At 48.9% G+C, this 17,172-nt stretch overlaps 1 protein-coding gene across 2 annotated transcripts; it reads right to left on the bottom strand.

Moving 5' to 3' along the window:
- Window positions 1-682: 682 nt before the first annotated feature.
- Actr1b (actin related protein 1B) lies at window positions 683-13,012 on the bottom strand. Of its 2 annotated transcripts, XM_034521432.2 has the most exons (11): window positions 12,823-13,012; window positions 11,188-11,252; window positions 9,854-9,929; window positions 4,851-4,976; window positions 4,498-4,622; window positions 4,124-4,340; window positions 3,879-3,971; window positions 3,607-3,781; window positions 2,998-3,059; window positions 2,804-2,844; window positions 683-2,647 (listed from the first exon to the last, which is right to left on the bottom strand). In XM_034521432.2, the coding sequence occupies exons 1-11, from the start codon at window positions 12,868-12,870 to the stop codon at window positions 2,545-2,547; spliced, it is 1,131 nt and encodes a 376-aa protein (XP_034377323.1). In that variant the 5' UTR covers window positions 12,871-13,012; the 3' UTR covers window positions 683-2,544. The 2 variants fall into 2 exon arrangements, with proteins under 2 accessions (XP_034377323.1, XP_076771182.1); XM_076915067.1 differs by lacking the exons at window positions 683-2,647; window positions 2,804-2,844; window positions 2,998-3,059 and adding an exon at window positions 3,330-3,549 and having other exon boundaries at window positions 3,582-3,781.
- Window positions 13,013-17,172: the final 4,160 nt, after the last annotated feature.

Genomic DNA, 17,172 nt, shown 5'->3' with positions numbered 1-17,172 from the left:
CTATTTTATTGTATCGCTTATATTACAGACTGGAGTATGGGGGGCTGCTTCAAGCTGGTCCATGTATTGCTTACACACTTGAGCTTTTTACAATGCCATAAGACATAGTATAGCTCATGTTTCCCCTTAGGGAACTGAAGGATGGTGCCCAGAAGCCAAGGCCTAGACACTGTGCTCATTGTTTCTGGGGTGCTACTAATTCTAAGCCCTCCCAGCAGACAGGTGGAAAACCCATGCATATATTCTAACCTGGTACTTTCTTACACAGCTAAGTGTTCTTGTCAGCATTAGAACAGTAAAACTGGCTCATACCTGTAGCTCAGTGCAACATGAGGCTTAGTCTAGCTGCTTTCCTCAGCTGTAGCTTTTCCCGTTTCAGCAGGCTACCTTTTACCCGGCCATCCTTGCCAGAGGCGTATGGGGATTAATCTTAAAAGAATGCGATTTTTTGGACAGACAGATACAAGGGGTCATTCCTGTGGAGACAACAGCAGAAGAGCTAGCAAGCAGAACACAGGATGGGTGTGCTTAAGGTAGGGGTGGAAAAGACCCCAAAGGCAGCAGCCGGTGGTTCCTAGAAGTGATTTGGCCAGCATCACACTGGCTGGCTTATTTTCCCAGTAACTGGAGTTCTACTCAACAGATTGCTGCTGCTTCTTCCCGCCATGACTGTATTTACTCATAAGGACTCATGAATATTTTATTGTATGGCTTATAACTCATTACAGGTTTGAGGTGGTTACCCGCGCAGTAGATTATGAGCAAACACACTGGGTGGGCAGGATGGAGCAGGGTCATGAGCTAGGCTGGGGCCCTAATAGGAAAGGATGGGTAGCAGAGGTACTGTAGATCAGACTCGGAGACTGACAAAATGTGGGCATGAAGAGGGGGAACTCAGCAGTCAGGTTCCAAACACAGGTGGCTGAGAGCCAGCAGTGCCAGCAGAACCCTGCACAAGAGCTGGTTTGCAGGGTCCCTTAGCACAGGCTTCTGTGTAAACTTTGATGCCATGCTATGACCACACGGCTGCACAGAATCTGGGCACATTCCTGATCAGTACTTTGGCCTATAGCTTTCAACTCTTGGCTCTGGTCACTATTCTTCCTTAGTGAAAACTTGTCACCTAGCACACAGTCAACATCCTTTTTTCTAGACCCTCCACATGCTAGCCCAACTGACCTCTTTGGTTTATGCCACTGTGCCACAGACCAATTTACCCTTCTTCCTTGCCAACATTTCCTCTCCAGTCTCACTGCCAAAGGATTCTTCGTAACCACTGACTGACCAAGCTCTTACAAGCCAGCATGCCCCACCTGTTGGTGCAGTCCTAACCCTGTCAGCTCAACACTGTTCCAAAATGGCTGACATCTTTTTCCTCTAAGATGAACGGTTTGTAATTTTGTTCTCCATCAGCCTCAAACGTGTTGTGCATTGTGCACTGACACAGTATCAAGCAAACATCTCTACTTGCTGCCTGCAGGACTCCTGCAGGCTTTGTTTTGCTTCTTCCTGTGGAGCCTGGTCCATTTCTAGGCTGCCCTTCCTTCTCATTCTGCTGTAAGCTGGTAAGCCCGCATCACTGCTAGCACCTGCACACCTTGGCGGGCCTGCAGAGGTGTCCTTTCTCTCAACACTCCCAGGGATGGGTGAGCAAACGAGAGCACAGGGCCACAAGAATCAGAGCCACACACTGGGCCTTTTCCATAATTATTACTATAATGATTTATAAAAACAAGTATTTTTCAGGCAACTGTGTTAAATTACTGTTCAGATCTAGAGAGGGAGGTAAGGCCCTGGTCATGGTGAAGACCTTGAGGGAGTTGAGAACATGTCTACCCTTTGGGTCTGAATCCTGATTAAATGGCTTTCCCTCAGCAAATAAAGACCATTAACCCCTTCCTGTCCAGGGCACTGAGGGAAAGAGGAGGGAATAGCAAATCAGTGTAGTGCTTTGAAAGGGAGTGGGGCAAACCACGAGCTGTGGCTGCCCATGGCTCTGATGCTCTGACTCTTGGCTACATTCCCTCAGTGGGAATGGAGGACTGTTCCCTACTCAGTCCTATCTAGGACATTTGCCCTGTCAGGCCAGAAAGAGGAGGCAGCATGAAACACACTACTGTGCCTCACCACCCTGAAGGGAGCTCCTAGCTGTCCTTCCCTTCAGCCTACTTCATAGATTCAGGGAGTCTAGCCCCACTGGGAGCCTGTCAGAGCACATGGAGCTTCAAGGCCAGAGCAAGGAACCACAGGCCAAAGTGGCCCTGCTGAGAGGGTCACTCACACCAACTCAATGTTGGGTTCCTCAGTTCCTATGCTCCAGCTTGGGACTGCCATCCATGCAGCTAAACATTACTGTGTGTCTGTGTGTATATGTTGAGCACAGGGGGAAGGGAGGGCTACAGGTGACCATGACTGCACCACCTGCTCCGGGGTCAGGGCATGCAGGGGACCCTAATCTTTGAACATGAACCCAGACCAAAAGGGGTCAAGGGCTCTGGCTCCCCGTTCCTCCCTCTCTCCCAGTATGTCCACCCTCCTTGGGCATTAGAAGGTTTTGCGATGAATCGCACGGGAGCCATCTTCTTCATATTCCTTTTTAGATACCCACATCTTCTTGAAGGTGTCAAGTGAGGCAAGGATGGAGCCACTGTGAGGGTGGAGAGAACACTCGTTAGTTCCTGTGGGCTGGGTCAACTGCCATCCCTGGGTCCTGGGATCTCACATTCTTTTACTTGGGAAAGAAGTCCATCGGTTTTCCCTGGCCAGTCTCTCCCCAAGCCCTTGTGCTTGAGCCCAGTCTCACCCGATCCACGTGGAGTACAGCCGTTCCTGAGGGGCAGAGATCTAGACAGAGCAAAGGACTGTGTAAGCACACAGCTGCCACCCTCAAACCCAAGGCTGAGGCCATGAGTACAGACACGGTGCAGGGTAGGACAGGCTCAGCAGGGGTCCCACCTCCCAGCCCAGCACCCACTGCCCCAGAGGTTCCCGTCTTACCTTGATCTTAACGTCCTTCGGGGCCAGCTTCTTTACTTCACTTAGTAACCTGTCTCCAAAGCCTGTGGATACAAAGATGGCCATGCCTGGACCACAGCCCGCCTCCTTGCCATGGTGGCCTTTAGACCCTAGCTGTTGCTGTCTTTCTTCCTGCACATTTTCCCAGACTGAGGGGCCAGGACGTAGCACCCTGGCCGTGGGTGGGCAGAGCCTGCTCAGAGACTAACATAGGTTGTAATCTAAGCTCTACCTGACCCTGTGTCCTCAGAGAGCACTCAGGCCTAAGGAAAACTTACTTCACTTTAGTGCCTGGTTATTGTTTTGGTGTCTTTCTTTCATGTTTTTAAAGGAGTGTCTCACTCATCCCGTGTAATCCAGGCTTGACACTCAACTCATGATCTTCCTGACTCAGCCTCCTGAGTACAAAAATGGCAGGTGTAAGCCTCATGCCTGGCATGCAACAAGCGAAAAACATCTCCTATCAGAAAGCTCAGCTCACTGAGAATTGCCAAAGAGGTGATAGAAACGGCACACTGCTGGCTCCAGAGAGTGCTCTGAGGTGCCAGACACCCTGGGTCTGTGGCCTTGCCACCATCTTCCCAACAGTACCTTTAAAGAGTGTTGAACCCCCTGACAGCACGATATTGGAGAAAAGCGTCCGGCGGAGGTCCATGTCAGACTTGTGGATGGCAAAGGCCAGAACTTCATGAAGGCCCTCACTCTCATCCCCCACCAGGTCTGGCTGGAACAGCAGTTCAGGGGCTCGGAAGCGCGCAGGTCCCACCTGTGGAGAAGATGGCTGAGGCACATGTTCTCTGGGGAATCCCTTTCCTTGATGGTCGGCATTAGCTACTGCCCTAGAAGCAGGCCTGGCTACTTACATCAAGTGTGCTGCCATCTGGAAGGGTGTATTGCACCTTCTCAGTCTCCAGAGCCTCGTCCTTTTGTGGGTTGATGGACAGGTAGCAGGCTCGCTGTAGGGGTGGGACAGACTCTTAAGCAGGCTGTAGCAGGACACTTGTAGACAGAGCTTACTTTCCTATCTTGGCCTCCCCAGCCCCGGCCATGCCCCCATGCTCTTTATCCCCAGCTCCACCCTCGTCCACACCCCCATGCTCTTTATTACCTCCTTGATGGTCCGAACAACCTCAAACTCAGCTGAGGTGTGGAAGTCAGCCCCTTCCTTGCGCAGCAGCAGCCTCAGATATCGAGAGACGTCCCGGCCCGCAATGTCTACCCGCATGATGGAGTGTGGCATGGCAAAGCCCTCATAGATGGGGACAGCGTGAGTGACCCCGTCCCCCGAGTCTAAAACCACTCCTGTGGTGCGTCCTGTTGCGTACCTGCCACCAGGTCAGTATTCTTTTACTTCAGCCACTGAGGTGAGAGGATCTCCTCAACCCCGCAAGGGACCCTGGGATATTATTTTTACTAATGTAGAAGGCATGGAGGGGACCAGAAGGCTATGCCTCCTGGGACATCAGGGCTTGGGGCACTCACAGGCTGAGCACGGCCTGCATGGAGATAAACAGTGCAGGAACATTGAAGGTTTCAAAGAACACCTCTGCTGCCTTCTCCCGGTTCTTACTGGGGTTCAGTGGAGCCTCCGTTAGAAGAACAGGATGCTGTGAGAGAGTCACACACACAAAAACAGGCTAAGCCCTAGAAGAGCTTTCCTGAGCTAAAAGCACCACTGAACAGCCACCTGTCCCTCCGGAGGACTCCATTTGAATCTAAACCCCAGGCCCTGGAACATTTTGCCTGGCTGTCACTGGGTGCACAAACACAACAGGAGGTCCTATTGATAGGCAGTCAGAAAGCTGGGAGTGTGGAGGGAAGGGTGGGTACCAAACCTCCTCAGAGAAGGTCTGCAGCTGGTCCTTAGAGTAGACGTACTGCCAGATGCGCTCCATGTCATTCCAGTCCCGTACCACACCGTGCTCCATGGGGTATCGGATGGTCAGCAGCCCCCGGTGCTCCTGGAGGACAGGGAGAAAGCCAGACATAGTACCTGACCCCCACATGTTGCATACTATGAAGCTACCTCCTGCCTCTGCCTGCTGGGTATCTCTCTGTTGTGTACAGAGGCTTCCAGAGCTCAGCTGGCTCAGCTCTCTCAGGACCAGGGAAAATAACAACATGCCTTATTGAATACAATCTTTTGAGCCAAACAGTAGCCATTTTTATCAGACCAGCTGTGCCTGATGGCAAGACACCATCACAAGCAGGTGAAGGCTAACTGAAGGGGAGCTCTATCACTCCCAATGGGTGGAAACTTTCCAGGTGCACAGGCTTCCCTATACTACTATAAGTAGCCCCTCACCCACACGCTGAGTAAGCCCAATAACCTCACTGCTGTAGTTAGTGTTTGGGTTTCTTAAGAACCCAGTTATATGGATATGTTTTTGTTTTAATCTCAGGTGTGGGATGAGGCTGTTTCACAGCAGGTGATTATGATTTGCCTAGTACACCAGCAGGGGTGTGACTTTGCCAACTGCAGATAGTTTAATTCTGGGAACTCTTAACTTTTCTTATAGGTGGGGGACCAAAAAGCACACAACTCAGATCGGTCTGTGTTAAGGAAGGCCCTTGCTGAAGTCCAGGTTTTGGAAACAGTGGGAAGCACTGGGTTAATGAGAATGGGGTAAAGAACTGAGAGGTGGCATTTCGCACTCCAGTCACTGGACAAGACAGGATGGTGTTTACCAGGAGATAAAGGAAGTTGACTTAGCAGGGACCCTGGGACAGGGATGGAGCTTCAGTGGTATTCATAGTTCATTATGCCAGCTGCTGGTGGAGGAAGCTTCTGGGAGGGGCTAGAGATCATAACAGCCACTTCCCTAATGAGGTAGCCAGGGATACCTGTAGGGGTGGACCAGATAAATAACATCCTGTCTTGTCTAGGGGACAGGAGAACCCATGCTGAAGTATGAATTTATTGGCTCTCCAATTATACGAACCAGGTATGGTGGCACACACCTTTAATCCCACCACTCAGAAGGCAGAGACTGGTCGATCCCGGTGTATTTGAGGCCAGCATGGTCTACAGAGCCAGTTCGAGGACAGTCAGGGTTACAGAGAAAGACCCTGTTTTAACAACCTGCTCCCCACCCCCCATAAGAAAGCCCCAAACTATTTAGGCTTGAGTAGGTGCTGGATGTAGGTGTTACTTGGTTCCTGGCAGTCCCCAAGAATATCAAAGGCAACAAGTCTTAGGTGACAGAAATGGTCTAGAACAGTGCAGGTGAAAAGGATTAAGTCTGACCAGAGTTGGGCTACCTTCCTCCCCTGAGCATGCTCTAAAGTCCTTTAGCAGCCAGGTGTAGCAGGCGGTGAGGTACCGCCTGGCTGCAGTGGTACTGTCATGCCAACAAAGGATGCACCAATCTCAAGAAGGTGTAGCCCTGACTGCAAGGTGGGCGGGCATAACAAATCTGTTCCCCTGGCCTTAGGTCTGGTCAGCTTGAGCCATCTGAGCCACACAGAGTTCATCAAGGACTCATGACAGTGCCCCAGGATGAGGAAGCCAGACAACGGGTACAAACAGTGGGATCTCTTGCTGCTGTGCTGGACCTTCTGATGTTCTCGTTAGTATCTCCTCTGCTTGGATTTCTGAGAACTGATACTGCCTGGAATGGACTTTCAAGGTACTTCAAGGTTATCTTCACTTCACAACACTATTTGCAATGGGATGGAGACCTAGGCTCTTGCTTTGTCATCCTGAGTGTCCCTGGTAAAAGGTTTAATTATGCATATGACACATGCTAGCCTGTGTGTTTTGCAGATTTGGAAGCCTACCTGAAAGACTTAATAGCACATCCCGAAGGAGCACAGAGAGGAAGGATGTCGGTTCACAGAGGGCTTGGGGGCCTAATACAACTATAGAATTCTCAGGGGCTTTATGGTTGGGTGACACACAGATGATACCCACAGTGCTGGCTAGTCTTATGTCTTCTTGACACAAGCTAAAGTTATTTGAAAGGAGGAAGACTCAATTGAGAAAAAGCCAGCGTGAGATCAGCTAGCTGTAAGACATTTTCTTAGTGATTGATGTGGGGGCTGGTGGTCCTGGGTTCTATAAGAAAGCAGTCTGAACAAGCCATGAGGAGCAAGCCAGTAAGCAGCACCCCTCTATGGCCTCTGTATCAGCTCCTACCTCCAGGTCCCTGCCCTGACTTCCTCTGATGATGAACAGCAATGTGTAAGTGAACTGAGTAACCCTTTCCTCCCCAGCTAGCTTCTTCATCATGGTGTTTCGTCAAGCAATAGAAACCTAAAGGTAACTGAGAAATCTGCAACGACCCTTGAATGTAATGACTAAGGAGTGAATGCAGGATTTCTTCTGGGAGTGGAAATTGATGTCTGGAGGCTTGGAGGCTATTAACTGAGAATCCCAGGCTAGAGAGATGGCTTAATGGTTAGGAGAACTGACTGCTCTTCCAGAGGCCCTGAGTTCAATTCCCAGCAACTACATAGTGGCTCACAGCCATCTGCAATGGGGTTTGATGCCCTCTTCTAGTGAGTCTGAACAGAGCAATGGTGAATAAATAAAATTAAAAAAACCAAAAAACTGAGAATCTCAGTGCTAGGGGTGGGTTGACCGAGGAGAACCTATGAACCTGCTAACAATAAAGGGTGCTGTCACACTGTTGGTTGTGTACCAAAACTAGATAGTAAGGCCTTGCATGCCTCAGTTGTAGGGCTTGGAAAAATCCAGCTGAGACTAAGGTGAAGTGTTCTCCTGACACTGGTTAGTTTTTACAGCCCTGGAGGGTGCTATGGGACCTGCTGGGAGAATTACAGCCCAGAGCCCTACCTGGTGGCAGCCCTTGCATGCTACGCCATGGAAGTGCCTGTTAGTGAGATAATGGCACAAACTGTTACAGGTATAACCAACTTTCTGATTAGGCTTAAGGCCAGCTCCACAGATGGAAATTTTCATCTGCTCCAGTGAGCTCAGACAAAAATGCTCCCTGGATTGGGGAAGTCACAGGCCCTAATCAGGCAACAACTGTGACTGTTAAATGAAAATGATGCAGCTGCCTAAGGTGCCTTCCTTCCGAGTACCTATGTTTACACACTAGGTTCTTACTGCTTCTGTGTTTACACACTAGGTTCTTACTGCTGTGAGCTTCCACTGGATGTCTTTATGTTTCCTTTCCACCCCCCACCCCCCTTCTTATTTAGTTCTCAGAAGGCAACAGCAAGACTATAGACATGGAGAGATAAATGGTCAAGATATGAGGGCTTGGTACCCTGCTGAATAGCAAGATATCTATGTCACCCCCTCCACGGCCCCAGGGAACATCACTGAGGGGAGCCTGTATATGTGTAAAGCCTATAAGAGCTGAAAGACAGGATACAGTGTTACAGAATGCAATATTCCTAGCAAAAGAGGACTCATGGGCTGGAGAGATGGCTCAGCAGTTAAGAGCACTGTGACTGCTCTTCAGGAAGTCATGAGTTCAAATCCTAGCAACCACATGGTGGCTCACAACCATCTATAATGGGATCAGATGCCTTCTTCTGGTGTGTCTGAAGACAGCTGCAGTGTACTCATATACATAAAATAAATAAATCTTTATAAAACAAAACAAAAGAGGAGCCATTTTCATCAGGTCAGCTGGATCCTTGCAAGAATCCTTTTGAGCAGCCCTGCTGAGGTTCCCTTAGCAGAGGGTATGGGAAGGGTTACTGGACCTCCCAGCCATCGACAGGCAGTTTTACCCTACCTGCATATGGTCTCAGGGTCTTGAGAAGCGGTAGTGTACACAGGCTGGCAAAGGATACCGGAGAGTTGAGGCTGCCATGGGTTTCCCTGGATCCTACACTAGTCTCTCACCCACACTCTGTCAGAAAAGTCTCTGGTTCCCCAGGGTGAAATCTGGTGGAATCCTAGTCTGGTTTCTCACTGGGGCCTTAGAAGGAACCCTGTTTACATCTACCTAGGGGAAGAATTCTTGAAACATGTCCGTCCCACAGTCCCTTTCTTTCCCCACACACATTCCTCACTCACTGCCTAGGCTCTCTCCAGTGTCTCCTTTTGCATCTGCAGTACTGCAGCCAATGTTCTGTCAGCACTGTCCCCCTTAGGCCACCTGAGCCCATCATTCCTCCAGGGTACAGCTGGAGCTCTGACCTCTTGGCCCAGATCTCCACCTGCCCTCAGGTGTCTGACTAGGAGACCTAGATGGACTTCTTGTCCAACAGTGGCTGGCTTTCATCTCCCATAGCCTCTCGTGTGCCCTTCTACTCAGGCCTCCCTTCACAGGTGCCTTATTCCCCAGGTGCCTACCTGGCACCTGCCTGTGCTCGGCTGGCTCTTCCCCCACACCCTATCTTGGCTCCCTCACAGTATGACCTGGTGTGCAATCATCAGGTAGGCCATCCTAGCCAGAATAAGAAATGGCCCCAAACCTTCTCAGAGCAGGTACCATGTCCATCAAACTTAAGTGATTCTAACTCTTAACTCACTTTTGGGGGTGGCTGAAGATGCCTTTGGACTTCTGATCTTCCTGCCTCCACCCCTCCCAAGTGCTGAGACCCCAGTAAGCTTGTGATCTTAATCAGTTTTTCTCTTATAGTTTCCAGTTTCTGAAAGCAGACATGAGGCCAAACCAGGAGCTCCTCAGGAATGTTCACTGGCATTGCTCAGAAGGGGGTTGCCCACACATATATCTGCGCGCGCACACACACACACACACACACACGCACACGCACACGCACACGCACTCGCACACGCACGCACGCACACTGAACTGAAGGTAAGAGGCCCAAAAAGGCACAGAAATCCTAGAGCAGGTTGCTCTGATCACAGCTCTCCTGTGACTGACAAACTCAACTTAGGGACAGTTACCTCTGCTTTCGGTCCAATGAACAGGTCCCCCTCCAGGGCTCCAGCCATAACCCGCATGTGCTTTGGCCGTCCGACACTGCAAGGTCACAGAAGGTCAGTGAGTTGGGCAGGTGCATGGATGAACCTGTGTCTAGAAAACCTGTAGTCCAACTGCAGCGCTCTGGAGGGTGGCCATGCTCTAAGCACTGGGAAGTGGCTCAGGGCAAAGGTCAGAGCCTAGACCTATGAGGAGTGGGACAGCAGCCTGGGGCTCAGAAGCACAAGCAGTTTAGGGTCTGAAGGACCAAGACTCTCCCCAGGAAGGGCGAGTGTAAATGACAGGATCCCATCATGGCCTGGCTCTAGCAAGGACGCACTTTTGTCGCCACACTGACTGAGCCCAGGAACAGTTCCATCTACTCTCTTGTCTGCTGATGGATGGAGGACAGCCCTAGAACTCTGTGGTGGCTTCCTGGTGTATTCCTCCCATGGTGGCCACTCCTCCCCCCTACCCCCGCCTGCCAGGGCTTCCAGAATAGAGATTCAGTTCTTGGCAAGCATGTATGTGATGAGTTACCATTCTAAATTGTGACCCACATTCACCACAGACTGCCAACAGCCTTGCCTGACACTCACGCAGAATTTGGGATAGAAAGCTGAAGCCCTCTGTGAGCCCCGTTTCCCCCAGACAGGCCTATAGCTCTGAAAGCCACTCCATCTCTGATCTGCAGGCCACTGACAGATCCTTCAAGCTCTGAGAGGTGCTTCAGGGGAACCTTCCCAGTGGGCAGGTAGGGCCCAGGCACTCTATGCTCTCTGGGACGGAACCATCCTGCATTCCTGTTACCATTGGCACTACCTGGGGTGTGTGGAGGGGGCTGGGCAGGAACAGTTCCTAGAAGCTATACATAACTGAGCCCTGATGAAAACATTTCTGGGGGCTGGAGGAGTATAGCTTAGAATGCATGCTTAGCTTTCTGGAGGCTAGGGGTTCACCCAAACTCCACAATAATCAGAAAAAAACTTTCCAGGGAGGAAGGGGTGGCCATGTATTCTCCCCAGACTCTCTGTGGGAGTTTAGCTTTTTCCCTAGAGAGAGGTCCCTCTTATTCCTGCTCCCGCCTTCACCACACCCCATCCCCAGGGCAACTGCCAGGGCTCAGCCAGAAACAAAGGCAAGAGGCTCTGAAGAGGAAACCCAGCAGTTACTCTCAGAGTCATCTCCACCAATCTGGTGCTTCCTCTTCCAGGTAGAGGAGAGACTTGCCCTCCAAGAAGGGAACTGTAACACCACAGGGGCATCTTCCCAAAAGCAAATAAGGGGCTGGGGGAGCTGCTGCCCCAGTGACACTTACTAGTTTGGGAAACAGTACTTAGGAATCTGGTCTCCTGCAAAGCCAGCCTTGATCACCCCTGAACCCTGCAAGGAAAAGCAATTGTTTAGCTCCTGCCAATGATTCTAGATGCAGTCAATGTCCCCAAGTGGAGAGAGCTGGCAGTTCCACCAAGGCTGGGTAGGGAGGAAGCCAGAGACCTGACCTAGAGAAGGAGATCACTCGTAAGTACTAGCAGTTCAAAGCTAGGTGTGATGCTGCAGTTCCTGTCCCAGAGTTTTATTTGGCAAGGGGGTGTAGGAACTCAAGGGGGAGATGAGAAAAGCTGTTAGGGGCATCTGGTGGGTGGAGGTTATCAACAATGACTGGCTCCAGACGGGCCTCAGTGAGGAGAAACCACACATCTCCTCTGTGAATGCTATGGCCAGTACCTGTGGGAAGAGGAATTCAGCTACACTCTAAAGATAGCTAGATGCTACACCTCAGCCTTACTCTATTCAAGAATCCTTGTCTTCACCAGCAGACAGAGACCACATACTGGGCCCATGGAGGGTACCACTTGGTGGTCTCCAAGTACCTTTCTTGGGTAGTAAGAGAGGCAGTCCCTGTCCCTGCTCCAGCCTGGAAGCTGGACCTAGGCTTTCAACATGAAGCCGGCACACCTTCCATTAAGTAAATGAGTCACCTACTCACACCCTTTGCCTTCCAGTCTCTATCAGGGCCGAAATAAATATGTCCAAGTTACAAGAGAAGGGCTCCAAGTCCAAATGGGGCCAGGCAGGTGCCTCTGAACTCCTAAGCTTGTTGGCCACCAGACAGGTAGGTAGCCTGCCACAAGCACACCCCCAAGTCCAGGACTAGCCTCCCTGATAAACAAGTCATGATTTAAGGGAGCCTGCATGGGTGCTCCAAAAAAAGGCAGCCGCAAAGGGATTCCATCAGGGGCTCACGTGGGAAGGAGTCAGTTCCCAGAAAGAGAAGCGTGTCACCGTCAAAAGCTCCAAGGCCTACACACCAGAGGCATCAGCTCTGGGGCACAGCCATAGAAAAACCCCAGCCACGTCAAGGCCTCTGAGGCTAGACAGCTCCCAGGGCCACTGAAGGCAAGCAGAGTCCAGGCTGAAAGACAAAGCCCCGGGAACCAGGACTTCCTTTCTTTCAGGCTTGCAAACAATCATCTCAAACTGCTCTGTCCTGGGGAAAGTGGCCCTGCACTCTCGGAAAGGATCATTTAGAGTGAGGGGGGTTAGTTAAAGCGGCAAAGAGGCCACCAGGTGGTGGCTGGAGGAAATTAACGTGCAGTGTTTGCCTCTGGGTGCAGCCCCTTGGGAAGTGTTGTAAAGAGCACCAGGCCCTCCAAGTGATAAAGCCATCAGTGTGCAAGAGGTCAAATGTCAGCCGACCTCCATCAGGCGACCAGAGCTGACCACCAAGCAAAGGAGTCGAAACTTGCCCTGTGCTTCCACCCCAGACAGACGCGTTCACGGGCCTAGAGCACCAAGGACCGCCTGGCTGTGTCCAGCTGTCCCGCACATCCTGGACTCCGAGGGAGGTGCTCCGGAGGCCCACCCCTGGCCCCACCGGAGGGGGCCACCACACGCCGCCGCCTGCGACCCCGAGGCTGGTCACAGCCCTCCCCCCGCTGCCCGGCCTCACATTGTCGATGACCACGGGCTGGTTAGCGATGATGTCGTAGGACTCCATGGCCCGGCCGAGCCGGCCCTGCCCAGCAGGCGGGCTGCAGGAGGACCGGCGGGCTACAAGGCTCGCGGGGAGATCTGGACCGACGCGACTCCAGACACCGCGCCGCTCCCCTCCCCCAGTGCGCTGCCTACGCGAACGCGGCCCCGCGGCCAATCACAGGTGCCAACTGACCTGATTGACGGCGGGCGCCGAGGCGGGTTACTGGGGGAAGTGGGCAGGGCCTCTTGGAGCCGGCTAACCAATTGAAGCTTCCCGGAAGGACAGTCGGGCGTTGCCAAGGTAGGCTGCGCGGCGTCCGTAAGATGATGTCATGGCTGGGTTCTTAAAGGGGGCAGGAATTAAAAAGGTGATGGTAGGTCTATTGAAATTGGGAAGTCTTTTGAGTTCATCTACTGGAAGCTTGCCTTTTGATGAGACATCTGTAAGCATTCCTCCTCTTGGGAAGCCAGCTCATTATTTCAACGGGAGAGTCCGTTTAGTTAGATTTATTCATCTTTTTGGTTTTTAGAGGGAGGGTCTCTGTGAAACCCAGGCTGGCCTTGAACTTGTGATCCTCCTGCCTCACAAATGATGGAATTACAGGCAGGAGCTACCATACCAAGCAACAGTTTTGGATTTAATAAAATTCCAACCCTAGGTGAATAATTTCTTTTGTATTTTAGAAGTATCATAGATTTACATTTAGGCGTAAGTTTAATTTGAGTTAGTTTTTATTCATGTATTAGGTAAGCACTGGGGCTCACTTTTTGCACCACTCATCAATTTATTCCAGTATTATTGTTGAAAATAATATGCTTTCTGGAGATGAGATGGCTTGGCACGTAAAGGCATTTATTACTAAGGCTGCCTGCTTGGGGTTTGATCCCAGAGACCCACATGGTAGAAGGAAAGAATCAGCTTCCACAAGTTGTCTGATTGATACAAGAGTACCATGGAATATATACAACCACATGCACATGCTCACAAACAAATAAAGTAAAAAAAAAAGGTGTGGGGTTGGACATGTCTTTATTCTTAGTAATAAGGAGCAGAGGCGGACCAATCTCTGACTTCCAGAAGTTGGCAAAGGCTACATAGTGGGATCCTGTCTCAAAAAATTATATATAATATATAGTTTATATTTATATAAATTTATAATGATATATACATATATAAATATAAAATCTTCATCAGATTGCCTTTGTCAATAATTGATATTTTCTGTCTACCTTCTATTCTGTTTCATTGATCCATCAGCCAATAACACATAGACTTGTGATGTCAGTTTTATGTTTCTGGGCCCAACATTGCAGAAAATCATCTGAAGAGAGGTCATACCTCTTAACTGTTTATAGAGTTCACTAATGAAGTTACCTAGATCTTGAATGTTCTTTGTGGGAAGATTATAATATACAAATTAAGTTTCTTTAAAAGAGATGCAGACTGGTTCTGGTGACGGTGGCAGTTTCCCCATCTTCCTCTTCCTCCTTTTGGGTGCTGAACATGGAACCTGCACCTAGACAAGTTTTCTACCACAGAGCCACACTTGTGGTCTTGCTGTATCTTCTTGTGTTACATTGTTTTGTTACTTTGTATCTGTCATGGAATTTGTCAGCTTTTGGTAAATTCAATGGGCAAAAAAGTTATCCATAATGTATCCAGGTTTTATTTCAGTGTCTGTAGAGATGTGTCCCTTCTCATTGGACACCTGAGATGCCTTCTTTTTTATTTTATTTTATTTTCATTTTACCCTGGTCAGGCAAGCTAGAGCAGTGGTTCTCAATCTGTGGGTTGCAACCCCTTAGGGGTCATCTAAGACCATCAGAAGAGAGGTATTCACGTTATACTTCATAACAGTAGTAAAATAGCAATGAAAATACTTTTATGGTTGTGGGTTACCACAACAGGAGGAACTGTATTAAAGGATCACAGCATTTCCTCAGAACACAAGCTTTGGATTTCATTGACTAGTCTTTTCCAACGGTGCTTGCATTTTTAACAGACTGTAGCATTGGCTAGGAAGAAGAATGTACTGTAGAGAAGCTTGTGGCTCACACACTAAAGTATTTTCTATCTACCTGTCAACAGGACAAGTTTGCTGACTCCTATCTATGCCTAGGCAACTCCTGTAGAATATGTTTCCTTTTTTTTTTTTAACCTATGTGTAGTGGCCACACATAATTGGGCTAACAAGATGACTTGGTGTGTAGTCAGGCTTGCTGCCAAGTCTGACAGCTAGAGTTCAATCTTTTGGTGCTACATGGTGGAGGGTGAGAAATGACTCCTGAAAGTCGGCTTCTGACCTCCACATACATACTGTGACATGAAATACACACACTCTCGCGCACGCACACCCACCAAATAAACAAAAAAATATAAAAACAAAACAAAGCACAGGATTGCACGAAGACAGTGTACTTATATACATAAAATAAATCTTTAAAAAATTTCCCCCAAAACAAACAAACAAAAACCAAAACCACTTTATATGAAGGCTGGAGATGTGGCTCAAATGTGAGGAACACTTGCTATACCCAGGTGGGCCCCTTACAACTTACATGTAACTTTAGTTTCAGGGGATCCCACATCTTCTGGTCCACATACACTTGGCATTCACTCACATAGATATATATACACATTTAAAATTTACTTTATGTGATAAAAGGGAAAGTATTAGAGGAAAAACTAGTAAATGTTTGTGGGGTGTATTGTTTATTTAATATGTATAGACTATTAAGATCATTTAACATGCATAATATTTAAAATAAGTGTTATGGCATTAAATTTTATGTTTACATATAAATATAAATATTTAAAAACCCACATATACATATATATTGGAAATAGAATTTTTAAAAGTACCTTTCTATTTAAAAATTATTTATTTTATTTTTTGAGAATTTCCTATGTATTGTATTTATATCAATCTCCTTTCCTCTCTTTCCTCAAACCCTCTCATTTTCCTCCTTCATAGCCTGTTGTTCTTTAACTATAATTGATCTATGTGTATAAGTACAGTTATTTTGTGAGATAATTTAGTGTTATTCATATGTACTTAAGACTGACATCTTGGGACCAGATAGCCTGTCAGGGGCTTGACCCGGAGAAGGCTGAGTCTCTCTCTCAGTGATTGTTAATTGCTTGTAGAGATGGTCTTCTTAAACACTAGTTTCTAATTTAAACTCAAACTAGTATTCTGTAATTATGTCTCACATAGACCAAGATCACTCTGTAAGACCCCCCCCCCCCCAAGGGAGGACCTCCCTCAAGCCTCAGGAATTTTCGGCCACCCAATAACTCACAAGACACCATTCTTGATGCAACAGCAAGAGGTATATTTCGGGATCAGTCCACTGATGGTCAATTTGTAACCCACACAGGGGCAGAGGAATTGACAAGACAGCCTGGTCAGGGGCAGTCTTATATAGGGGAACCCACAAATGGGGGGGAGGGGTTAAAAGGGTAACCAAAGAAACATAAAAACAGTGGAAAGTCAGCTAGTTCCTGGAACCACCCAGATGACTTGCATCTTTCTTTGTGGTCAGGAATGTGTCTTCCTGCTTTGGGCCTTCCCCACCCACAGGTGGGGTCTCTTCCCTCAGGTCTGAGGAATGTTAATTAGCTCCTCCCTTCCTCTCTTGAATGTTAATCCAGCAAGTGTCCTCTGACTCAGGGGTAATGTACCCCTCCCAGAATGTGGAATGTATCCTGGAGCAGTGAAGGCCTAAAATCTTACATTTAGTTCTGCCTTTTGGAACTAGTGAACCTGCATTCTTTTGCTCAGGTCTAGGGGTCATAAAAATCTATATTTTTTCATAAGTTTTCTATATCTTTCAACTCTATTATTATAAACATTGCCCCTATTAAAAATGATTCTCAGCCAGGCAGTCCTGGCTCACGCCTTTTCGTTCCAGCACTAGGGAGGCAGAGGCAGGCAGTTCTCAGAGTTCGAGGCCAGCCTGGTCTACTTTGGTATTTAATTGAGGCTTAGTCAGTTATCATCATGGTGGGAAGCATGGTGGCACACAGGTAGACATGGTGCTGGAGAAACAGCTGGGTGTCCTACATATGGATCTGTAGGTGGCAGGAGGAACAGAGAGAGACTGGGCCTAGCTTGGACTTTTGAAACCTCAAAGCCCTCCCCCACCCCAGGGACACACTTCCTCCAACAAGGCCATGCCTCCTAATCCTTCTCAAGCAGTGCCACTCCCTGGTGCCTAAGCATTGACATACAGGAGCCCATGGAGGCCATTCTTATTCAGACCACCACATCCCTGAAATGGCCCATCTCTGGTGATCTTTAAGTCCTGCCTCCTAAAGGGT

Source organism: Arvicanthis niloticus, chromosome 17 (assembly GCF_011762505.2).
Source record: "Arvicanthis niloticus isolate mArvNil1 chromosome 17, mArvNil1.pat.X, whole genome shotgun sequence".
Taxonomy (NCBI): Eukaryota; Metazoa; Chordata; class Mammalia; order Rodentia; family Muridae; genus Arvicanthis; species Arvicanthis niloticus.
The sequence above is the reverse complement of the archived record's forward strand: the minus strand, read 5'-3'. Positions and strand labels throughout refer to the sequence as shown.